The 26,083-nt window shown below is 35.9% G+C and overlaps 2 protein-coding genes across 11 annotated transcripts in view; one reads left to right on the plus strand and one right to left on the minus strand.

Moving 5' to 3' along the window:
• The window catches only part of cacna1bb (calcium channel, voltage-dependent, N type, alpha 1B subunit, b), a 178,258-nt gene that overhangs the window by 57,959 nt on the left and 94,216 nt on the right, over window positions 1-26,083 (minus strand). For 5 of the 10 annotated variants that reach the window (XM_048166479.1, XM_048166472.1, XM_048166474.1 and 2 more), the window contains exons 8-20: window positions 25,794-25,897; window positions 20,333-20,448; window positions 19,872-19,961; window positions 16,850-16,939; window positions 15,667-15,885; window positions 14,591-14,703; window positions 14,197-14,309; window positions 12,791-12,922; window positions 4,691-4,763; window positions 4,470-4,587; window positions 4,170-4,237; window positions 3,920-4,026; window positions 2,287-2,349 (exon numbers count right to left, since the gene is read on the minus strand). In XM_048166479.1, the coding sequence (XP_048022436.1) occupies window positions 2,287-2,349; window positions 3,920-4,026; window positions 4,170-4,237; window positions 4,470-4,587; window positions 4,691-4,763; window positions 12,791-12,922; window positions 14,197-14,309; window positions 14,591-14,703; window positions 15,667-15,885; window positions 16,850-16,939; window positions 19,872-19,961; window positions 20,333-20,448; window positions 25,794-25,897 (1,406 nt within the window). The remainder of the gene's footprint in view (window positions 1-2,286; window positions 2,350-3,919; window positions 4,027-4,169; window positions 4,238-4,469; window positions 4,588-4,690; window positions 4,764-12,790; window positions 12,923-14,196; window positions 14,310-14,590; window positions 14,704-15,666; window positions 15,886-16,849; window positions 16,940-19,871; window positions 19,962-20,332; window positions 20,449-25,793; window positions 25,898-26,083) is intronic. The other 5 variants (XM_048166481.1, XM_048166478.1, XM_048166480.1 and 2 more) reach the window with 3 other exon arrangements.
• Window positions 21,081-25,866, plus strand: LOC125252858 (GTPase IMAP family member 8). Its single transcript, XM_048166495.1, is given in 6 exon segments — window positions 21,081-21,330; window positions 21,422-22,138; window positions 22,575-23,285; window positions 23,386-23,504; window positions 23,597-24,260; window positions 24,632-25,866. Coding segments are annotated over 6 exon segments (2,544 nt in total). The 5' UTR covers window positions 21,081-21,272; the 3' UTR covers window positions 24,907-25,866.

Genomic DNA, 26,083 nt, shown 5'->3' on the forward strand with positions numbered 1-26,083 from the left:
TGAAAAGAGGTCAAGAGAGAAGGAAAGAACAACTGGTGAGAAAGAAAAAACAGATAAATAAGAACAACAAGAAATGGGAATTTTCTCACACAAACAACATAAACCTGTAGATGACAATATAATTTCAATGCACCGAATGATTGTGAGGTTTTACTGGTGAAAAGCCCCATTCCTATTCCTAGCATGCACAAGCATACACACACAAACCCCAAACCCACAGACTACAAAGCCAGTTGATCCAAATAGTCAGTGAAGCTTGCAGACAGCACACCCAGACTGCTCTGTTTAGCTTGGCCTTCATTCATATTGGAAAAGTTATCTGCTATCAAAAGGATAAAATCAAAGTGTCGCAGGCCTCTCAGAGCCTTCACATATATAATACATCTATCTAAGAACAAGGAGGAATAACAAGCTCCATGTACCAAACACAAATAGTATAAAAAATATCTATCTATCTATCTATCTATCTATCTATCTATCTATCTATCTATCTATCTATCTATCTATCTATCTATCTATCTATCTATCTATCTATCTATCTATCTATCTATCTATCGTTCAAAAGGTCTATCTATCATTCAAAAGGTCTATCATCTATCTATCTATCTATCTATCTATCTATCTATCAATCTATCTATCAATCTATCTATCTATCATTCAAAAGGTCTATCATCTATCTATCTATTGTTCAAAAGGTCTATCTATCTATCTATCTATCTATCTATCTATCTATCTATCGTTCAAAAGTTCTATCTATCTATCTATCTATCTATCTATCTATCTATCGTTCAAAAGGTCTATCTATCTATCTATCTATCTATCTATCTATCTATCGTTCAAAAGTTCTATCTATCGATCTATCTATCTATCTATCTATCTATCTATCTATCTATCTATCTATCTATCTATCTATCGTTCAAAAGGTCTATCTATCTATCTATCGTTCAAAAGTTCTATCTATCTATCTATCTATCTATCTATCTATCTATCTATCTATCGTTCAAAAGGTCTATCTATCTATCGTTCAAAAGTTCTATCTATCTATCTATCTATCGTTCAAAAGGTCTATCTATCTATCTATCTATCTATCTATCTATCTATCTATCTATCGTTCTGTCATTCAGTTAGTCTATCTATCTATCTATCTATCTATCTATCTATCTATCTATCTATCTATCGTTCAAAAGGTCTATCTATCTATCGTTCAAAAGGTCTATCTATCTATCTATCTATCTATCTATCTATCTATCTATCTATCTATCTATCTATCTATCGTTCAAAAGGTCTATCTATCTATCGTTCAAAAGGTCTATCTATCTATCGTTCTGTCATTCAGTTAGTCTATCTATCTATCTATCTATCTATCTATCTATCTATCTATCTATCGTTCAAAAGGTCTATCTATCTATCGTTCAAAAGGTCTATCTATCTATCTATCTATCTATCTATCTATCTATCTATCTATCTATCTATCTATCTATCATTCAAAAGGTCTATCTATCTATCATTCAAAAGGTCTATCTATCTATCTATCTATCTATCTATCTATCTATCTATCTATCTATCTATCTATCTATCTATCTATCTATCATTCAAAAGGTCTATCTATCTATCTATCTATCTATCTATCATTCAAAAGGTCTATCTATCTATCTATCTATCTATCTATCTATCTATCTATCTATCTATCTATCTATCTATCTATCTATCTATCGTTCAAAAGGTCTATCTATCTCTCTATCTCTCTATCTATCTATCTATCTATGTATTGTTCAAAAGGTCTATCTCTCTATCTATCAATCTATCAATCTATCTATCTATTTATCTATCTATCTATCTATCTATCTATGTATCGTTCAAAAGGTCTATCTATCTCTCTATCTATCTATCATTCTTTCATTCAGTTGGTCTGTCTGTCTAGCATTCTATCATTCAATTACTCTTTACTATATAAAGCCTAAATTGTTTTAACTATTTCCCCCCTTAATCTCAGACAACACTCCGTAAAGCCAACATTCAAAGTTGCGTTGATTAATTAGATTCTGTATGAAAGCATTTGTTTACTTCTAAACATTGATGCTGTAATCACCCCCAAAATCAATGAGATGAGGTGACTATAAAGACAGAGAGAAGAAACAATGAGAGGATTAAAGATTTAAGGAGAGGAGAGGAGAGGAGAGGAGAGGAGAGGAGAGGAGAGGAGAGGAGAGGAGAGGAGAGGAGAGGAGAGGAGAGGAGAGGAGAGGAGAGGAGAGGAGGAGTATTGTAAGTGAGAGCACAACTCACGGTGAGTGAACGCTGCAGACTGAAGACCTGCGAGAGATTGCATCTCGATTTTGCTTTACAAAACTGCACATGCGAAACAAAAAACAAAACAAAAGAATAAGACACAAACTCAACTGAAAAAAAGTGCCGAGGGAGCAGATGGCAGTCAGGGTGATGTCACTCTGTCTGTCCACCTGCCCCTGTGTGTTTCAAACACAAGACACAAACATTGGTAACACTTCAGTAAAGGACACTTTAAACACTGTACAGGCTGTGGCCATGGAGAATGCTTGAAGACTCTAAAAATTCGTAAAATGGATATGAAATTATTTAAAAAATAAAAAAATAAAAAAAACATCTCAGTTTGAAATTCTGGCCCTCCACTTCAGTGTCACCAAAATTTAAAGCTAACAATACATGTGTTTAAAACAACTCAGAACAAATTAAAGATCTTAACAATAAACAAGCTGCATTACAGAAGTGTACAGTTGGCAGTTTTGTAAATTTGATTTGACATGCTCAAATGAAATGTGGATTATAATTAGTTTTGTTGAGAAATATTGAGGTGACAATTGTAAAGTACTCATATCATGTGCTCTGTGAACAGACAAGAAAAAATGGTTACACACATGAAAACAAATGTAAATGAAAGTAGCACAAGACAACCATTGAGACTGTTTAATTTTTTCTAAAAACCTACTGGAGATTGGCATTACTCAGTGTTTCTTCAAATAACGTCACTTGTATAGAATAGGTTGATTTGTGTGGATTTGAACGTTTGACAAGGAATATACTTAATTATATAAAAAGTATTGTATATTTTTTAGAATGATTATACTATGCATTTTTAAATGACAATCATGCCTATGATAATCCAATCAAATACTGAAATAAGCAAACCTCTTGAAATTATATTCTAGGAAAATAATAAACTTTTACACAAATTATATTGTGGATTCATTTCCATCACGACCAACAATTTTGCCACTAATACAGTTATCAACTGTTAGTGTACCTGTTTACAAAAAAGACACAAATGTCAGCAAAGGGTGTGAAATGAAGTATGAAGAAAATAAAGAAGTCAAGTTCAATTTCAATCTGAAAATATTAGGAAAATATTGTGTACTTAGGATACACAAAACACCTTAGCAAGACAAATGAGTCAACCTTTATTGCTAAAAATGTTTAATTTCCAAAATTTATAGATAAATTACTGTAAATAAATGAATGAGAGTGTGAAGGGGCCAAAAGTGCTCATAGTTGAAGAAACACCCTAATTCCACTCCTAATTTCCTTAAACTAAAAAAACCTCACACATTTTAGGTTTATTTACCTTGCAGAAGCTTTCAGGCAAAAATCTGCATATGTAAAAAGCATATGGCACCATAACAACTATCTCTACATCTAATTAAAACATAATAATATAGCTTTGATACAAGATATCACCATAAACACACTTATGAAGAACAGACTACACAGAGCAGGTTTAAGCGGAGGCCAGGGTCCCACTGACATTGACTACACAAACGATCAAGCAATCACAAAGAACGTAGACAAGTAACAAACAACAGATATAGGAAAAGGAAAAGTCTCATAGAGCAAAGTTGGATACGAAAGAAATACAGGAAACAAGAAAAAAGGGGAAGTGACTTACGCTGCTATTGAGATGTTGGCAGCAGACATGGGGCTGACCTCCTTCACCTCCATGGCTTTCTGAAGAGCCATGCTCTTCTTCGCTGCCTCCTCTTGTTCCTCTTCATCCTAAATTCAAGGACATTGCAGGATAAAAGAAACCTACTACCTGTTCAGGTGTTGTTTAGTGTAAATGCGTAATAGCAAAAACAAAGCATTATATTATCATACAGTAAATGCAGATCTAGGGAACCTTAATAAGGTCAGATTACCTTTGTCAGCTCCTGTGCATTGGCGAGGTTATCCACAGCAATGGCCAAGAATACATTGAGAAGTGTGTCTGGTTATTATCAGGTTAGAGAATTGTCTGTATTTCATTTTGCATTTCATTCAACATACATTAGATTTGCATTAAAGGGTTAGACAAGCTAACCCACGCTAACCCTAACGCATTCTGACTGGCTGTGATTTTTTGATTGATTTGTCACATCAAATCTTATCGCATTGTATCTGGTTAGGACACACTGAGATGCTGAATATTCAAACATCTGAACAGATGTAGGGCAGGATACAGTTTCCAAAAAGTGTAAGAACAATGAAGTAGACCGAGGAGAACATTCCACCCCGGACGCCACCCTGGGACTCAATGCCATGATACATCACTGCATTCCAATCCTCTCCTGTCAAAATCTGCAAGAGGCATAAACAGGTCAAGCACACCAAACAGTCTTATAGTTTAATACATAAAAAAACACATTAAACATTCATAAGGCCAAATGAAAATAAAGTATACCTGGAATACTGTCATTATGGCTGCAGGGAAGCTGTCAAAATTTGTAGTGGGTGTTTCATCTTCAAAATTAAACCTAGATGGAAAGAGAGAGAGAGCTTCAGCCCACTTGGTGTAAAAAGACTTCAGAGGTACACTGAAGATTTTGATGTCAGTTCTGGTTTGCTTAAATTTGGTTTAGAGTTGCAGGGCTGTCAAAATAAAGATACTGAGTTACTAGGATCAAAATTTTGTTTTATCATCATTTGTACTCTTGAGCACGGCACTTATCAGTAGTTTGTTGTCTTGAATCTTAAAGGAACAATCAGAATAAGTTGTGAAGAAGTTGTACTCAAATGAGATATGGCTTGTTTTTAGCTTTATTTTTTTATTCACCCTCTGAATGAAAACGTACAGAGATTGTTTAAACCCTAAAACTGTCCTCACAGAGACTCTAATCTTTCATCTCAAATCCCATACAACCTTCTTGTGAAGTCAAATAAAATTCAGAGTGTCTATTTACACTAAGTGTAAGCCTGTCTTGTTGGCAAAGGCTGTTTACAGTAACTCCGCCCACCAATATCTAGTTGTGCCACACAAGATTAAAAAAAAGAGTTAATCCATTCTCCATTTTCCCATCACAAATCAGATCGGAAAGGTATTTATTTTCAATAAAAATATTTGAAAAGTGGAAATAAAGTGCCTAACGTGTGTTTAACAATAAAGTATTTATTGGGTATGTTTAGGGGTAGGTGTAGGGAGGGCTTTATTGTCCCAATAAGGTGGCATCCATTTAATAATTTTAATAAATATAATTGTTTAAACTCTGTAATTATTGCATCTTGTTAATCTACAACAATACTGAGGTGCAAATAGTATCTGCCACTATTTATAAGTATAAATAGCATCTAACAACTATTTGCACTTATTGCAAAGAACTGCTACTTTTATACAATGTAAACAGAACATATTGCTATGTTCACTTAGGGTATGTTTACACGACAACGATATGGTTAAAACGGAAAAGCTTTTCCTTTGAGTTTTCCACGTACAAACGAAACCATTGTCAAAATGATCCCCATTCATACGAATCCGTGAAAATGACTAAACACGTTGTACTCTGCTGGCAGGCCATTAGATGGCGATGAAACACTATAGACTGAACATGCAATGCACATGTGCATGACGTAATCGTTTTCACAGATACACGTTTTTGTAGATCGTTTTAAAATCTTGCACTTTGAAAGTTTGCATTTTCAGGCCACCAAAACGCCATTGTTGTGTAAATGAATGGCCAAAACGCATAAAGAGTTTTCAGTTTTTAGTTGAAAACGATGTCGTGTAAACGGCCCATTAATCTAAATAGCATATCGCTAAGAAAATGATGCTATTGATTGTCACTTGGTGTAAATAGAATATATCTCTATTTTAGTGTAAATAGCATCTATTGCTAAGAAAATATGCTATTTAGCATCTATCGCTGTTTGCACATAGTGCCAATAAAATTTTGCCAAATATGCCACCATTTCTGAAATACTGACAAACAGATGCAATTTTAATGTTTAAAAAATTGTCAGTCAAGAGAGACTCAAATTCACCACTTCATGCATGTAAGGCAAGACATATGTGCCCCAGTCTCGGATAAAATGAACTGGAGGATCTCTTTTGTGATTTATCCATACCATTCTCTTCCTTATTCTAGCATTTTATTTTTAGATTTTAAAGTTCTCTTTCATCCCTTCCATCTTTAACTCTCTCCAAATCGCCTTTAAGAGTCTGGCCTTCAAGGGAAACACAAGAACACAACAGTGACTCATCCATTCACAAAGGAGATTCAAAGCACGCTTGCTTTCACAACAGAGAATTATTGTGGAAGGGATAGATAATTCAGTCCTGGCTTGTCGTGGGATGTGTGCATTAGCTTTACATTGTAAACACAAAGAGGTTTTCAACAGAAGCTGTAGTAGATGCACAAAACAAAATGCTGTTCACTTGTATAAGCTTAGAATATGCTTGATTACATGGAATTGCAAATGCAAAAGTGACTAAAAGAATGAAAGACAGATTTATAATTGCTGGGGAAGCATTTAAGGGTTTTGTATTTCATACCTACACATGCAAACACTTACTTTCTTCATAGAACAAACCTGAGCAAGCTTTGTTTCAGGGCCCTAAGGGGCCTCAAAACTAAATTAGACAGAAAACAGGATGAAAACGTCGACAGGGGCTCATTTGACAGGATGTTCTGCTGAAGGGGAAATCTCAAATACTTCATCTCAGTCTGATTTGCATAAGCAACTGAAAACTAATCCAAGTCGGTTGTATCATCCACAGACATATTTCTCCGAAACACAAAGAATTAAACAACCACTTCACTCTGAGCTTTTTAACAAGCACAGACAGGGTCAAGAAACTCACTGAGCAAAGACTAAATTAGAAAGTCTCTTCAAACCACTGAAATGTTTATGCTTGTACTCTGCAATCCCTTCCAAATCTCCAGCGCTTTCTCTGGTAATCTGCATGACAGCTATTTAACAAACTCTAGGGGCATTTGACAAGACCTCAGAAACAAAGTCAACAAACACAGCCAGGTGAGTTAATACGATCAGACCCTGCAGGCTTTAAACCCTGATTACATCACAGCCAATGGGAGATGTGCACATATACTGACGTCACAACATGCACAAGACGACCACCTATCAGAACACATCATCATGAATGAAGATCATAAATGCTGTATGTGTCAAATTAAAAATAGTTCTACTAGTGCATGTGAGCTTTATTTGGAAAGGCAGAGTGACTCATGGGTACGATTTCCCATATGACTCTTAAATATGCATTTCTTCCTTTAGACACAGTCTGGCTGTGATGACTAACGGGCATTCACACAGGACGCGTTCTTGCGTTAAAAACAGCTAGACAGAGATGTTCATATTCATCTGATTGGATCATTGTTTAAAGGGAACCTCTGGTATTAAGACTTGTATGGCTTAATATAATGTAAATAATATCTCTTACTGAAATATGTAGTAGAAAACCCAAATTTGGACAATGGGGGGGTGCCATTTTGTTTAGGTGCACAGTGCTTTCTACGTCGATGACGTCAAATGGTTGCACTCGGTGAGCTACTGATGCTGCCCTGTTGCTATTTTTACCACAACACAACTCAGAATATAATATGACACAATGCCAATTTTCAGTCGATGGGCCACAAGAGAAGAGTAAGTCTTCACTGCTTTACTAGCGATAAGAGGAGAAAAGAATGGGAAGTTGTGATGAATGTGGCAAATAAAACTTCCTAAAGAACCGTGTCTTTGCTCTCTCCAATTTAGCCCTGATGCCTTTGATACGTTTTCATCTGTATGTTTTAGTGCAACGGTAATCTAGTAAAGCATACAAGTCTTAATAACCGTGGGGTTCCTTTTAAAACACGATCAGCCTTTTCGATTTGAGCCAGAGAGTAAAATTAGTGAGAATGAAAACATCGAAGCCGTGCAATGTCTCTGTGGCTATTCAAACTACTGTTGTATGATTGACGTGTAAAAATCATCTTATATGTCACCTGAATGCATACACACAGTTAAACGTGCCGAGTAGATGCTACTGTTTTATACGATCACAGATATCTTGTGCATCACAGCGCACACGAGTTTTGAGGCAGTCTGTCTCAATCAAGATGTGTTATGGGCTGCCCTCGTCAGTCTCCACAACAGGCACGGCATTTGGTTAAAGCCTACGCTTATATCCATTGCTAACTGTAAGCTCTTTCAGTAGCTGTGGTCTACTAAAAGCCTCAAAGGCATTAGGGATAAAGTGAAGAGAACAAAGACGCGGGTCTTTAGGAAGTTTTATTTGTCCACATTCTTTGAAACTTCCCTTTCTTTTCTCCTCTTACTGCTAGTAAAGCAGTGAAGACTCTTGTTGCCCATCGACTGAAAAGTACAACCAAACGCTGCACAATGTGGCATCGTATATTATATTCCGAGCTGTGAATACAGGGTAGCATCGGTAGCTCACCAAGTGCAACCATGTGACGTCATCGACGTAGAATGCACTGTGCACCTAAACAAAATGGCGCCCCCCATTGTCCAAATATGTCATGGATTTTTTAAATAACGTACATCTTTCATGGGTTTTCTACAACATACAGGTGCTGGTCATATAATTAGAATATCATCAAAAAGTTTATTTATTTCACTAATTAAAATAAAATGTGAAACTTGTATATTATATTCATTCATTACACACAGACTGATATATTTCAAATATTTATTTCTTTTAATTTTGATGATTATAATTGACAACTAAGGAAAATCCCAAATTCAGTATCTCAGAAAATTAGAATATTGTGAAAAGGTTCAATATTGAAGACACCTGGTGCCACACTCTAATCAGCTAATTAACTCAAAACACCTGCAAAGGCCTTTAAATGGTCTCTCAGTCTAGTTCTGTAGGCTACACAATCATGGGGAAGACTGCTGACTTGACAGTTGTCCAAAAGACAACCATCGATACCCTGCACAAGGAGGGCAAGACACAAAAGGTAATTGCAAAAGAGGCTGGCTGTTCACAGAGCTCTGTGTCCAAGCACATTAATAGAGATGCGAAGGGAAGGAAAAGATGTGGTAGAAAAAAAGTGTACAAGCAATAGGGATAACCGCACCCTGGAGAGGATTGTGAAACAAAACCCATTCAAAAATGTGGGGGAGATTCACAAGAGTGGACTGCAGCTGGAGTCAGTGCTTCAAGAACCACTACGCACAGACGTATGCAAGACATGGGTTTCAGCTGTCGCATTCCTTGTGTCAAGCCACTCTTGAACAACAGACAGCGTCAGAAGCGTCTAAAGACAAAAAGGACTGGACTGCTGCTGAGTGGTCCAAAGTTATGTTCTCTGATGAAAGTAAATTTTGCATTTCCTTTGGAAATCAGGGTCCCAGAGTCTGGAGGAAGAGAGGAGAGGCACACAATCCACGTTGCTTGAGGTCCAGTGTAAAGTTTCCACAGTCAGTGATGGTTTGGGGTGCCATATCATCTGCTGGTGATGGTCCACTGTGTTTTCTGAGGTCCAAGGTCAATGCAGCTGTATACCAGGAAGTTTTAGAGCACTTCATGCTTCCTGCTGCTGACCAACTTTATGGAGATGCAGATTTCATTTTCCAACAGGACTTAGCACCTGCACACAGTGCCAAAGCTACCAGTACCTGGTTTAAGGACCATGGTATCCCTGTTTTTAATTGGCAAGCAAACTCGCTTGACCTTAACCCCATAGAAAATCTATGGGGTATTGTGAAGAGGAAGATGCGATATGACAGACCGAACAATGCAGAAGAGCATTGACATAACACCTGAGCAGTGCCACAGACTGATTGACTCCATGCCACGTCGCATTGCTGCAGTAATTCAGGCAAAAGGAGCCCCAACTAAGTATTGAGTGCTGTACATGCTCATACTTTTCAGTTGGCCAAGATTTCTAAAAATCCTTTCTTTGTATTGGTCTTAAGTAATATTCTAATTTTCTGAGATACTGAATTTGGGATTTTCCTTAGTTGTCAGTTATAATCATCAAAATTAAAAGAAATAAACATTTGAAATATATCAGTCTGTGTGTAATGAATGAATATAATATACAAGTTTCACTTTTTGAATGGAATTAGTGAAATAAATCAACTTTTTGATGATACTCTAATTATATGACCAGCACCTGTATTTCAGTAAGAGACATCATTTATGTTATATTAAGCCATACAAGTCTTAATACCAGGGGTTCCCTTTAAAAACTGACAATGATTCGTTGTGCTCAAGCAATCAAGGTTTGGCTGGAAAATAAAATAAAATAAAATAAAATAAAATAAAATAAAATAAAATAAAATAAAATAAAATAAAATAAAATAAAATAAAATAAAAGTTATGTGCAGCGCAATGCCTCTAAAGAGGGAGAGAAAGTTGAAGGGCATGACTAAAGCTTTCATTCATCAAGCTTGCCGTCAGCGGGGTGCCTTTCGTTAAAGCAAGCAGACACACAGCATAATCAGCTCAGTAATTCTTTGAGCGTAGAGATCTAAATCCCTGTTGGCATGCTGTATCACTCCCTCTGCTCACAAGATTTGGCACAAGGGCAGAGGAATTATAGAAACGATGGGAGCGGATGATGGATGGATGGACTGAAATTCTGACAGAAAATGCACTTGTTAAATTTAATTGAGACAAGATGGCAATAGAAGCTAAATTAATTAATTAATTAATTTCTATTGAAAAAACATGTAAAATCTATAATTAAGGCTAATTTAACAAAAATGTACATACATTTTGAAAAAAGTACTGTGATAGGTGATAGATTATATAGTAAAGAGTAATTCAGAGTAATTGAATGACAGAACGCTAGATAGACAGACTGAATGAAAGAATGATAGAACAATAGACGGACGGACGGACGGACGGACGGACAGACAGACAGACAGACAGACAGACAGACAGACAGACAGACAGATAGATAGATAGATAGATAGATAGATAGATAGATAAAAATTTTAAATAATAAAAAATAAATAAATAAAATAAATAAAATAAAATTCTTCTTTTAAAATTCAAACAAATACAAATGCTACAACAGTCCAATTAGTGGCTATGTGAAAAGAGTAATATTATATGTCCATTATTCATAAAACAGTAGGCAAAAAGTACCCGGAATACCTATTACTTCTTGCAAAATTCTGAAGTGTGCATCCAGTGGGTACTTTACTCTCCCATGAGCCCACAGGAGAGGATCTGTGAATGGTGGTGAAGTAATGCAACTGATGCTGGTAGGTCACATGACAGTAACAACATGATGAATGTAGAATGTTGGGATTACATTCTGTGAGAGTATGATATTTAGGATGCAGACAGTGTCCAGAAAGACTGAAGAAAATTCAAATCTCTCCAGAGCTTCTCTGCTCAACAACAGCTCAAACTTAAGACTGACTACTAAAATGTATTACCAAAACTGCACTCGACAGCAGGACATGTTTTTTACAAGCCCATTACATAAATGAGATTGCACAATTAAGCACATGTTGTGACCGGTTTTGTTCATGTATAAGGCAGCCGAACCCCAGCAGATGGAGCCTAGGGCTGATCTCAGCCCAACAGAAGACACATCAAACATGCTGTCAGGCTTTAGATCAGCTCCAGAAAACTGGTCTGAAGCAGATGCCACAGCGATGTTACAGAAACTTCTAATAGAGCTTCATGGTAAGCCTGCTGTTGTCATAAGGCATAAGGTTGCATGCAGACTTGCAATTCCAGCATCTTTACAGAATCTTCTATAGGCTAACACAGTCAATTTTTGATTCTAGTTATGTTTTAAACGGTTGTGCCTATTAGGGTGTGTTCACACTTGTAGTTCGGTTCTTTTGGTTCTTCTGGTCCGGACCAAAAAAGAAAATACATTTAGTCCTGATTCGCTTCGCATTCACTCTGTCATTTTTAACACAGAACCCAAACATAGAAGAAGAAAAAAAAAAAAAACATATTTTGTGCAGAACTAACGGACATCCAAAACAATGCTGTGTACTGGGCTAAATGCGCTGTTTGTATGCGAGTACATATGATGGTATTTTGACCAGATTGAGTGTATAAAGGAGTCAGAACTGCAGCAGGAATTGCTCCGTTGCACACAAACAAAGTTCTGCTGCAAGGAGACAGTGTTTCTTACGGTGAACTGTAATGGGCAACTTAGCTCCTATGATGAGAAAAAAACAGGTATGCCTCAGCATTCTGTCCTTTTTAGGGTGTTTTTGGTTCATTTATATTTCAGTCGAACTGCACAAGAGTTTGTTTGGAAGCGGTACACACCAGAGTTCGGATGGCAGAGTTCACACCTAATCAAATGAACCACAATAACAGAGCAATCGCTTTAATCCTCTTGGGTCTGAGGTTGATTTGGAGCCCTGGAGTAGTTCCAGGTTCGAACCAAACCTGGCAAGTGTGAACATACCTTTAACTAATTAAAAAAGTGCATGAGGGTTGTCTATATATATTTAAATGTGCACATTGTTTGGTGGAGAATATTGGACAAGATGAGGAATAAGTATTTTTTTTCCCCCAACAGAACATATAAAATTTCTTTCTTAGATCACTTACTGGCCCCCGAAAAGCTGCATTCCTAGCAGAGCAAACACCACGATGAAGAGGAAGAGAAGGAAGAGCAAGCTGATGATGGACTTCATGGAGTTTAACAGTGAAACCACCAGATTCCGCAAAGAGTTCCAATATCTGCAAAGAGAAAGAAAGTGAGAAAATTAACATACAGACCACAACATATAGAAGTGGCTCTGATCACTTTAAAGGTGCCCTAGAACTTTTTTTTAAAAGATGTAATATAAGTCTAAGGTGTCCCCTGAATGTGTCTGTGAAGTTTCAGCTCAAAATACCCCATAGATTTTTTTAAATTAATTTTTTTAACTGCCTATTTTGGGGCATAATTAGAAATGAGCCGATTCAGGGTGTGCGGCCCTTTAATTCTCGTGCTCCACGCCCACGGAGCTCGTGCTTGCCTTAAACAACATAAAAAAAGCAAACAGCTAATATAACCCTCAAAATGGATCTTTACAAAGTGTTCGTCATGCAGCATGTCTAATCGCGTAAGTACAGTGTTTATTTTGATGTTTACATTGATTCTGAATGAGTTTGAGGCTATGCTCCGTGGCTAACGGCTAATGCTACACTGTTGGAGAGATTTATAAAGAATGAAGTTGTGTTTATGCATTATACAGACTGCAAGTGTTTAAAAATGAAAATAGCGACGGCTCTTGTCTCCGTGAATACAGTAAGAAACGATGGTAACTTTAACCACATTTAACAGTACATTAGCAACATGCTAACGAAACATTTAGAAAGACAATTTACAAATATCACTAAAAATATCATGTTATCATGAATCATGTCAGTTATTATTGCTCCATCTGCCATTTTTTGCTATTGTCCTTGCTTGCTTACCTAGTCTGATGATTCAGCTGTGCACATCCAGACGTTCTGCCCAATGCCTTTCATAATGTTGGGAACATGGGCTGGCATATGCAAATATTGTTACGTAACAGTCGGTGTTATGTTGAGATTCGCCTGTTCTTTAGAGGTCTTTTAAACAAATGAGATTTATATAAGAAAGAGGAAACAATGGAGTTTGAGACTCACTGTATGTCTTTTCCATGTACTGAACTCTTGTTATTCAACTATGTCGAGGTAAATTCAAATTTTGAATCTAGGGCACCTTTAAGAAAAGCTAGACTCAGAGTGTAAAATATATAAAATAAAAATAATAAAATAAATAAAAAATAATGATCCAATAACTGTGCAAAGGGTTTGTTAGATTGTGATAGAAGTGGCAAAGCTGATTTATTATGTGTATGTATGTATATATACAGTATGTGTGTAATATGTGTGTGTGTGTGTGTGCGTATATATATATATATATATATATATATATATATATATATATATATATATATATATATATATATATACACATACACACACATTCATCTACTTACTTGGTTACTTTAAAGATACGGAGCAGGCGCAGGGCTCTCAGAACACTGATCCCAAAAGACGCACCAGGCTGGATTGCTGCCCACACCACCTCAAATATACTCCCCACAATTACCTGAGAATATAAATTAAGACTCTTTTAGTTATATGGGTTCATTTTATGTAGCATCTCATCTAAGTGAGCAGATGGCAATTATTAAAATAGCTTGATTTACTAGAAAACAAATAAAATATAATGGAAAATGAACAGTTGGAGTAAATGTGAGTAAAATGGCTCAACCACAACCCCTGAACTCCTGTGGCAATCCAGCATGGACATAAGTATCACAATGGCTGATAATGACTGACTGAATGCAGCCTCACAGGCTCGTCTGAATCATGTGCGCTGTGACTCACCCCAAAGTCAAAACAGTTGAACGAGGAGTGAAAGTAGTTTCTGGGCCCCAGGCCGTACATCTTCAGAGTCATCTCTGTCAGAAACAGACCCAGGAATACAAACTCTGCCAGGTCTAGCAGCCCGTAGAAATGAAAGGAGAGATTAGGTTATCCTTCAACACCCAAGCTTTTCCCTCACAAACCTTCAAAACTAATGCTATTACAAGGTAGAGCTGGGCAACATAGCTGAAAGAAGTAATATATCAACATTTTCAGCCTTTTGACAATCTTTAATATATACTTTTATTAAAAACATTTCAATTAAACAAATTAAATTTATTGAAATGTATTTATATCTCAATATTTATTTATGTTGTTAAATTGACTTGTTTCAATCAGATGATCAATCATATAACAAAAATATAGTAAAAATAATGTAATTAAATTTTATTATAATTTAACTATTTAATTCATTTTTTATTTTATTGTAATTTCGCAATACACAATAATAAACATTTTTCTACTAAAACATTTTTATATATGCAGTGTTGTTATTATATAATCGTTTTACCTACAGTACAACTAAAACTATTATAGTTTTGGTAATTGAAATAAGGTACCGATGGTACCGAATACCGAATACCGAAACGATGGTGTGAATAAATTGAACAAATTTAAAAAAAAATTGAAATGTTGCTTTGGCAACTAACTGAAATAAATATGTTTAAGTTGAAGTATTACAATTAAAAAAACTAAAACTGAAATAAAAATAAATTAAAAGTAAATAGTAATATATATAAAAAACTAATACGATTGACAAAAACATGAAATTAATAAAACAAACTAAAATGAAAATCAAATATAGAAATATGGAAATAAAAGCTAATTCAAAATAATAATATATAAATAACACTGAATATATGAAAAATGCAACAGACATTAAGTAAAGAATCCTAGTTTTGAATTGATTCACTGAAACAAGCTGCTTCATTGAAATGAATGAAAATGATCAAGTCATTTTTGTGTTTTGTCAAGTCACATGTGTTTTGACACAGTCCAATTGTATTTGCTAGTGAACAGAAAGTAACCACTCTTACACAGGGCCTTGGTGAGCCCCTCAGGCTGGTCGTAATGGACCATAGCCACACACATCGTGTTCAATCCCACCAAGCAGAGAACGATCCAGTAGAAACTTTGTGCCTTCACCATCCGCCGGATGAAAAAGCGTATCCTCTTTTCCTTTCGACGGAAGTATGAGGAACTATCGTTCTTACTGCTCTTCAGGCTAGCTCGGGCGAAAGGTGATCCAGGTGGTGCTAGATAGATGAAAAAGACATTCGAAAACACATTAAGGGAAGATACTTAAACTCTGATCACAGAGCTACTACTGTAAATTCATCTTTAATGAAACTATCAATAATACAGACGAGAATATAAACGGCATTTTGTTGAGATCAGTGGCATTGGATTTCCTATTCATTTTAGTGTTAGGCTGAGACACTTAAGTGTTTAAATCTCAAACAGAAGAGAACATCTACTCAAGCTTGAATGATTTTAAGGGTTACAACGGCAGTACTAATGCACAGCAGCAGTCACCTGATCCTGCGCTCCCTTCTCCATTTCACCCACTTCAACTAATGGTCACATTCAAGCTAATCTGAGAAACTCTGTAGAGGTTTCAGTTTACTATTTACCAAGGGAAGTGATTTCTTCACTTTTTGCTGGCTATTAAAGTCCCCCTGTAGTCAATAATTCTATCCCTTAAAACTCATCTTTGATCACCAAAATGACATATTTAAACATTTTTTCCTGTGAAAAAATTTCTTCATGCCTTAAAATAGCTTGAATGTAACTCTACACCCTTGCTTCATTTAGTATACACGTATCCATGAATATGCTAATTAGCTCCACCTCCACTCGCTCGCACAAGTTCAGAGATCCACTCTGTCAACTTACTGAGGTAAACGCTGCACAATGGTATCGCTCTTTATAAGACTGGACACATAACGGTAATTAATATGATTAGCCTTTTGCTTGACTACGTTATCAAACAGCTAATAATGTGGTTATGGACATGGTTTGTCTTAAAGCATATTAAAAACACCACATAGACATATAAACAACATTAAAAACTTGATTTTCACCACAGGGGGACTATTCTAATGCTATATTGGAGAAAAAAAATAATGCAGGCTATGTAAAAAATAGCATTTGGCTTAGACAAAAAGGGTCATGCATCACAGTAAGTGATATAGAGTTTCTGAAGGTCAAAGGTCTTACCGACAGAGGAGATGTCTGTGAAATGTTCCTCTCCTTCTTCAGCACTGATGAGATCGTTTCTACCCTTTCTGGTCTTTGTTCTTTTCAGGACTGAACACAAAAATGCAAATACATTCACAAAAATATTATGACAGAGTTTAAAGAAACATTTACTTCATAATTGGATTTTTTTTTTGAAATCTTAAAGGTTTTCATGTAAATAAAACCAAATCCGGTTTTTATCAAATATATAACAATTTTAACAATAACAAATATCTGGAAAACAATCATTTTACTTCTCTGTCAAAATAATTTAATGTCGTTGAATTATCTTAATTTTCAATTGAATGATATCCCTGATACATATTACATAAGCTTCATGAGTGTTTGGCTACAGTGAGAAATGTGTGCACATTACAGGCCTGATCTTCATGTGAAAACACAATCCTGGGTTCCCGCCACTCTCGCACTCTATATATCCCCTCTTCTCTAAATGCATAGATCCACTTGACACCACTAATTACAGCTCAAGAAGGAATATTTGGCAAACCCTAGCTTTAATCATCTGCCCTCAGCCTGATCGTTTTCTATCTTCATTATCTTCACTAACAGCTGTTATGACGTTCTTTTGTAAGATGGACAAAGCTTTACCTGATTTACTTAATGATTAATTTTGCTTGTAACAATGTCAGCTCATCAAATACAGCAGGTCAGCAGGCCACAAAATAACATAAAACATTGATTCATAGATTGATTTTAAAAATATCTGTCTCAAAGCAAACCACAGCAAAAGAACATTTGCTACTGTCCAAGTATTTGAATTAACAATTGAAATTATGAACCCAGCATCATAGTTAAATAGCTAAATGTATATTAATAATACAACTAATAAAACTAAAATACACCACAACTGCAGCCTGTATCTGGTTACTGGAAAAACAACACTACCTGTATTTTGAAAACAGCTGAACTAATGTCATGCTGCAGAAAATGTAGTTAGGTTAGTGGCATTGCTACTTAGCTAATGCCCAACATTGTGTGGCATACATGTGAGAGAGTGTGTGTATGTGTGTCTAATCCAATTATCCCAGTCGTCTTAATCCCTGTAATTACTTCTTGCTTCCAAAACAGCCCAAATTGACAGATTATGGGCCTTGATAAAACAGAGAGTCTGTGAGTAGAAAAGCAAGTAGCTCACAATGCGAATATAGGCAATATGGCATTAAGGAAAAATAAAATAAATATTGGTCACACTTTATATTAGGTGTCCTTAACTACTATGTACTTGCATAAAAAATAAGTACAATGTACTTATTGTGTTGCAAAACACTTTTGCTGCTATTGTAAACACTGGATACAGGTAAGGTTACATGTGGGTAGGTTTAAGGGTGGGATAAGGTGTAAGGGAAGGGACAAAAGAGTAATTATATGTAATTACAGAGATTAATTACAGCTGTATTTACATTCAGGTATTTTTAAAAATATGTATGTACAATGTAAAAAAGTACAATGTAAAAACATGTATGTACACAGTGCATAGTATCAAATGATTAATTTAAATGTTAGTACAGTACATAGTAGTTAAAGACACCCAATATATAGTGGGACCAACATAATTTCTTTCCTGCAATCACGTGGTTCTGGTGATGCGCGAAACACCGGTGGAGGGCAAGCAGTGAAAATTAGAATGGAAGAGATGGAGAAAAGTCCTTGCTGATTTAGGTATAAACAGAAAATCATAACATATGTTGGACGTGATCTTTATGTTATGTAGATGAGTGACTTTTCCACTGAATTGAAAGACTTTCCTGCCATCGAGGAGGTAGATATAGAGAATGTGAAACTGGCATCACGCCGCGTTCAGTTCTAGTCTGGGTTTGTTTATATCGCTCTACCTTTCTGCTAGTGAAGTTAGGGCAGTATTTTTGATTTTCTGTCGCGATTGTGAAAAATGTCGCCATTGTAGGTCATTTATGCTGAATCGAGAATTGCAACAGGAGTTCACATCATCGTTCAAAGAAAAAACTGGATGCTGTAATACAATTGTTGCCTTATACATGTAAAAACAAACTAAGGGAAGCAGGTTGAGGAGGTGACGGGAAGACGCCGTACAGTATATCAAATCTAATAATGTCACTGATTTAACCCACTCCCTATCACTCAATAAAATAATCACATAGCTGAGTGTTTTTGAAAGTGTTGTCTTTGTTGTTGAATCGACGTCTGTCAGCTTTTTAAACATTTATTTATTTGGACATTTTCTGATGGATGAAGCAGCAGCGCGTGACACTGTTCTCATGGTAACCAGATCAACATTGTGAACGGAAAACTACAAAACTGAAGTGAAAACATCAAATTATCATTCAGTGGGATAAAATAGCTTATCTTCCCTGCAAACGATACCATGAAGAATGTGGATATTTAACCAAGTCAAAAACAAATGAGGTAAGCAGGTATCCATATTAATTTCAGTATCAGCAGACGCAAAACGCTATTAAAGTCGACAACTTTTAAAGTTAAAAAACGATATAAGTTATAAAAAACGGTATAAGTTATGTAAACGATATAAATACCTTCTGGGTTCCCGATTTTATCGATTTGAGCAACCATAAACGACGCAAAACATACAAATTTTGAGTTTTTGATAGGATTCTTATATAGAAAAATCACTCCCTGCCCTCCAGACTCATTCGCACTGCTGCTGTGACGCCATGTGCAAACAACCTATTGAAAGTGGATGTTTAACTGCTTTTAGGAGTATTTTAGCATATGAATATAATAGACATGGACTTCATTTACATTCATTCTTGTATTTTGAGATGGCTCTGCACAACCCATTCACTTATCTAGCAACTGTGCCCAGGTGAAAAGATCTAGATCAAAATCTAAACTCAGATTCCCAAAAGCCATTTTGCTTCATAATAGCGCAAAATCATGGTCACATATGAGGGCTCATGTAACAAGAGGTCATACCTTCCACTGGCCTGGTTTATCATAGGATACTAAGGTAAACCAGCCCCATGGACCCTTGCCCTCTTTTCACCTGAGTTGTTTTGTTTCCTCCTGTACCACGCACCATCCAGAGGTGATTTCTCCTCAGCATTCTGGTCTTCCTCTGCCAGCAACACCTCCTCTGTAATGAACAAATATAAGTAAGAGAATCAGTGAAACCATTACATTAAATACTCTCTACAAATAATTGAGGTCCATTGTACTGTACAGACAACTAAATGATACTGAAATGTAAAATATTTCCACACATTTTTGCACTAAAACTATTCAAATGCTGTACTTTTGTTTTACATATATAAAACTATATTGGACTCTATCTGAAGTACTTTACAGAGATGCATTATGTAATTTCAATATCTTTCTACTGGCTTTGAAAAATTCAGGCTTGCTATGAATAAGCCTGTATTCATAATTATATATTCATATGCACTGTGGTGGATTGTTCAATAAAATCCAATGAGCACAGCAGAGAGAGGTCACAATTATACCAACCTGCCTTGCAGATCCACTCCAGGTATCCAGTGAGCTCTCTCTCAATCTGCTGCTGTCTGCGGAGCTTCAAGAACTCTTGCCTTTTCTCCACTCGCTCTCTTTCTTTGGCAAATTCCCTAAAACCAAACACACAAAATAAAAATAATGCACATAAGTTACCTAAAATCTGAACGCTTTCAGAGACAAATTTCTGAGTTTGTTGTGTTAAAAAAGCCCATCTTATTTCAGGTAACAGATCTTAGGAAATTGTTGCACTCTAAATTGACAAAAGTTCCTTTTCTTTCAGGTGCGTAGAGCCAAGGAAATACTTGAACATAAACAAAAAAGGTAGCTGGCCGCACACTGATCCAATGAAGACTGAAGAGGTCTTGGTAACAGATCTTGCTCAGAATATTCTTGTAATTTTGTTTTGTGTTTCTGAAACCATTACAAGAGGTCTCGCTGTCCTTACACACCCCAAAAGGTGTATAAATCCTAAATAAAACTATCCCATTCATCTTAAAGCCAGGTATTTGTCTGACAGGACTTCCCAGAAGCAAGCAATTTGAAATCTGCCCTCTTTTTACATGGAACCACAAAACATTTTGAGCCAATCAACTGAGCCATAAATGTTGTGTGACTAATAACTCTGGAGATACAAGACAATGATGTGATGCCAATAGGCCTACTGATAGACTGATGGTAAAATATGGGGACTAAAATAAGTCTTCGCTGGAAATAGATTTTTAAAGAACTGGCAACCTACAGACTGTTAGAAATATGAGGAAGTAAAACAGCCTTTCACTTTCATTTTAAGCTGCTACACGATACACACAAAAGGTAAGACATATTTGCATTTGACTCAAAATAAAACTAATATAAAAAAAATCTAATTGTGTGACATTAACATCATGTTACCATTAACATACATAATACAGCGAACCAGATTAGGAAATGAAAGATGTCAGAACAAAGGACACAGAGAAGTCTTACAACAGTCTCAAACAGTTTCCCAAGCAGTAAGTTGTATGCCTACTTTTAAAAAATAATTTTAATACAACTTTTTGACATTTCCAATATATAATTATTTTAAACTACTATTTTTTAAAGGCAAAAGATTCCCTGAAATTAGAATTATATTGATTGGGGGTCGAAATTTGGGTGGAACAGAATCAAGTGGAAAAAGTTCTGTGGGAAACACCATTCTGGGCAGAAATGCTTTTAATGTTGAAAGAAGAACTGCCCGGTCTGTTCAAGCAGAGGGTGAAGTACATGGAAGACACGTGACTGTGGTTGACACTCCAGGCTGATGGTGGCATTATAATGTGGAAAATACTCCAAAGTTTGACATACTGGAAATTATAAAGTGCCCAACACTGTGCCCTCCTGGACCTCACGCCTTCCTTCTGGTCATTCCTATAGACAATATGTTTCCAAAAGACTATAGAATAGCTTTGAATGAACATCTGGAGTTTTTGACAGAGAATGTCTGGAGACATATTATTGTGCTGTTCAGCTGCATTGCTCCATATGATGATCGATCTTTCAAAAACAATCTTAGAAGCTGGCCAGATCTCCAATTACTTCTAAGAAGGTGTCAGAACAAGTGTCATGTCCTTAATATTAAAGACAGGAATGACAGCTCTCAAGTGATCAAACTGCTGGAAAAAATTGAGGAAATGGTAGCCCAAAACAATCACAAATATTTTAAAATCAGCAAAAGTGTGTCTGTAGAGGATGAGAGAGAGAAAATAAGAAAGGAAAAAGTCAAACAGAGAATTCTTGCTGTCAAGAGTCGAAGGACTGAACTCCAAGAATGTATTAAAGGTAAGAAAATATAACATACTTAAGATATAACCCAAAACTGATTTTAGAGTTTGGGAATGCTGCCTCTAGAAGTAACAATTTACACTGAGTTATTACTTTAGAAAACCTGATTACAGTTACTTTACATGGAAAGTAATGCTAGATAATTTGGAAACTCCACCCACATTGTTTTTACCACAAACAGTATTTACAGTTATTTAATGTAATTAGTTTTAGTGTAATTTTTTACAAAATAGCCACTGCCTTGGAAAAAAAAAACACTACCTGTATCAGTTATTAGAATAGCAACATCAGTCATTCTCTAATACAGTCTACATGAGAAAAAAAATAAAAAATACTTATGCAATAATAGTGCTGAACTAAAACTATGTCATATAAACTGCAACAAAATTTATCAGAATAGAGTCAGCAATATAAATTTGACCTTTTCTTTCAGATGAGGAACAATATCTTACTGATATACAGATCGTAATACTTGGAGCATCGTGGGCTGCAAGGAGTTCTGCAGGCAACCTCATTCTGGGTAAAGAAGCTTTTCAAGTCGATGAATTAAGAACAACAGTACGCTGTGAGGTTAGGTATGCTGAAGTGCAAGGAAAACAGTTGACTGTAGTCGACACTCCAGGCTGGTCCTGTCAATATCCTCTCGAAAAGACATCAGAGATTGACAAACTGGAGATCAGACGTAGTGTGCATCTATGTCCTCCTGGCCCACATGCTATTCTGTTAACTGTTCCAACTGCTATAGCATTTAACAAATCTTATAGAACAGCTGTGGAGGAACACATGGGTCTTTTGGGGAAGGAGGTATGGAGCCATACAATCGTGCTATTCACCAGAGGAGACTGGCTTGGGGATACAACCATTGAGGAACGAATTGAAGAAGAAGGAGAGCATCTTGAGTGGCTGATGGTGCAATGTGGGTACAGATATCATGTTGTTAACTGTAAGAATCACACCGACAGCACACAAGTCACAGAACTCCTTGAGAAGATCGAGGAAATGGTGATGGAAAACAACGGTTGTCACTATGTGCCAGATGAGAAGAACAATCCATTCAACGAGCTTGAGCTGAGGCTGAAGAAAGGCAAAACAGACATAGAGAAAGGGCGAAGACAAAAATATATGCTTCAAGAGCTTCTTAAAGGTACAAGTTTTATTTTTTTTAGAAATACAAAAAAGTTGCACAACATAATGCAAGACATTCTTATAGACAATAACAAATTCCATTTCTTTCTCAACAACAGAAAAGAAAAAAAATCTCTCAGAAGTTAGAATTGTTCTTCTTGGAGGAGAAGGAGTTGGGAAAAGTACATCAGGAAACATGATTCTGCAAAGAGCTTTTTTTGACATTAAACTACAAGATGTACTTAACTTTTCTGATCTTTAAAACAAATTATTTTTTAATTCCTGTACGCCTGCAGATTATCATTGTTACATCATTGATATTCTTTCTAGGGATTTAAACCCCAGCCAAGAACAAAGCAATGTATAATGAATCAAAGGAAAGTTGAAGGATGTCAAATCTCAGTGGTTGACACACCAGGCTGGTCAACATCAAATCTGGAAGATGCAAAAGAAATTTTACAGAGTGTGAAGGTTTGTTCACCAGGTCCACATGCATTCTTGCTAGTGCTACCAGTGGATAAGACTTTTACAAAAAAAGATGAAAAAACAGTGATGGAGCTCATGAGCCTTTTTGGGGAGCATGTCTGGAGATATACTCTAATTATATTCCCTGGACACTGGCTGAGGGACAGACCAGTTGAGCATTACATTGCATGTGAAGGAGAACACCTGCAGACTTTGATAAGAAAGTGTGGAAACAGATATCATGTACTAAGTGATGACAGGCATAATATCAAAAATCTGCTAAAGATGATTGAAGAAATGGTGGCAAGAAACAGAGGGGAATACTTTACTCAACAAAAGAGAGAAAAAAGTGCAACAGCATCAGTGATCCAATTGTTTACTGGGAAATTACTGACTGAAGAGGAGTGGAATAAACGTGAGGATGAACTCATAGAGAGGATGCTGGAAGCAGCAGTTGTGGACCTTGATGCAGAATCCAAACAGCCATCTGGCAGACGAAGGGGAAGCTTTGACGGACTGATCCCTAGTAGTAAGTTTCTGTTTATCTATAGCTAGTCCATAACAGAACAGAATGTTGCTGTGTTAGAGTAAGAGATTCTAAATATGTATAATAAATAGTAGGTAAGTTTAATGCTACTGTTAAGACCCAATTAAAATGCATGGCTGTTAATTTTAATTAAATTCTATGTGTATACCCTACCAGTCAAAGGTTTGAAATAATTAAGATTGTTTTAATGTTTTTGAAAAAAATCTTTTATGGTCTTACGTGTGTCAACAAATGTCTTAATTATCTTAATTGGTCTCAGCAAATATCAGACACACTAAGAGAAATGCATGTAAGACAAATATCCAGCATAAAAGAAAATGAACCAAATCTTCTAACATTCATTGTATTTTCAGTGAGTGGAGATTCATTGTCTGATACCGCCAGTTCAGTTGGAGCTAATACTCTGAACCCTGCTGACAAAGTATCTCAATGGCTCAGGCATGCAAGAAAGTATGCACCATCATCTGGATATGACAGCATGAGTATTACCTCAAGTTCTCAGCATTCAAAAATGGAAATAATCATAAAAGATCTTCCAATGGTCCAAAACCATCCTAGTGACATGGACACTTCAAAATATGCAAGGAATATGAGAGAACAAAAACGTGCTAGATCATTTTCGATGTAGAATCAGTGTTCTTTACAACCCAAACTATGCACATATATAATGTAAACTGATGATGACTTGATATAATAATTAATATCTCTTTATGGTCAGATTTGCCCCAAGTGTTTTTTTCTACATAATTCAGTGAGTTGACAGTGTATTGCTCTTATTTTCTATTTCACATTGAAAAGAAGGCAGTGTGAGATGTTGATCAACTGGTTATATGAGTGTGGTTTAGTGACTCTGCAGCACTGTTTCTGTAGGTGTGTAAGGAATGTTTTTCATATGTTGCTCAAAAACAATTAGTGGAAATTGTTTATTGTGTGGTGTTATGTTCTTTGTAATCCTATCTTGACCAGGACTCCCTGGTAGAAGAGATACTGTATCTCAATGGGAACTTCCTGGTTAAATAAATAAATAAATAAAATGATTGTTATTATTATTTGAATTAAAAATTGTTCAAACAATGATGTAACTATAAAATTATAAAAATGTTACCTATTTTATGTTCAAAGTACTTGAAGGAAAAAACAATGTACAGCAAAACAAATAACCTTTTAATTTCAGTTGTCATTTCAGAAGCAGCATCTTTACTATACTTATACTGTACATAGATTTACTAATTTAGAAGTCACTTTTTCTTACTTTTTTCAAAATGCTAATTAAAAAAAGTCTTGATGGAGCTCATGATTCAAATTAGCTTTCTCCATCAACACTGTAACATATACAGTACAAGAAAGTGGTTAGAGCATCAGTGTACAAAATGACTGAATCTAAAAAAAAAAAAAAAAAAAAAAAGCTCAACCATGTGTCTATTTTCACCATGGACTAGGAAAGGAAGTTAGAAAAGGAAGGAAATAGATAGACAGAGGGAGAAAGAGTAACAAATGTGATGTACTACATCTTACCCTGATAAGACACCCAGGACGAGGTTAAGCATGAAGAAGGAGCCAATGATGATGAGAGGGATAAAGTACAGCCAGTTCCAGGTGTTCCCAGAGGCATCATTAGCCTGTGCAAAACAAATAAAGTGATGTTAAAGTAGAGTAACTAACTAAAACAAATTGATGTTATACTCCCATTTACACAGAGAATTAAGAAATTCCCATGCTCATTACAAACAAACTAGGTTATATCAGCATTGTGAGCAGTATCTATGTACAATAACTTGTACATGCTCTTGTGAATGAAACACATC

Source organism: Megalobrama amblycephala, linkage group LG18 (genome assembly GCF_018812025.1).
Source record: "Megalobrama amblycephala isolate DHTTF-2021 linkage group LG18, ASM1881202v1, whole genome shotgun sequence".
Classification (NCBI taxonomy): domain Eukaryota; kingdom Metazoa; phylum Chordata; class Actinopteri; order Cypriniformes; family Xenocyprididae; genus Megalobrama; species Megalobrama amblycephala.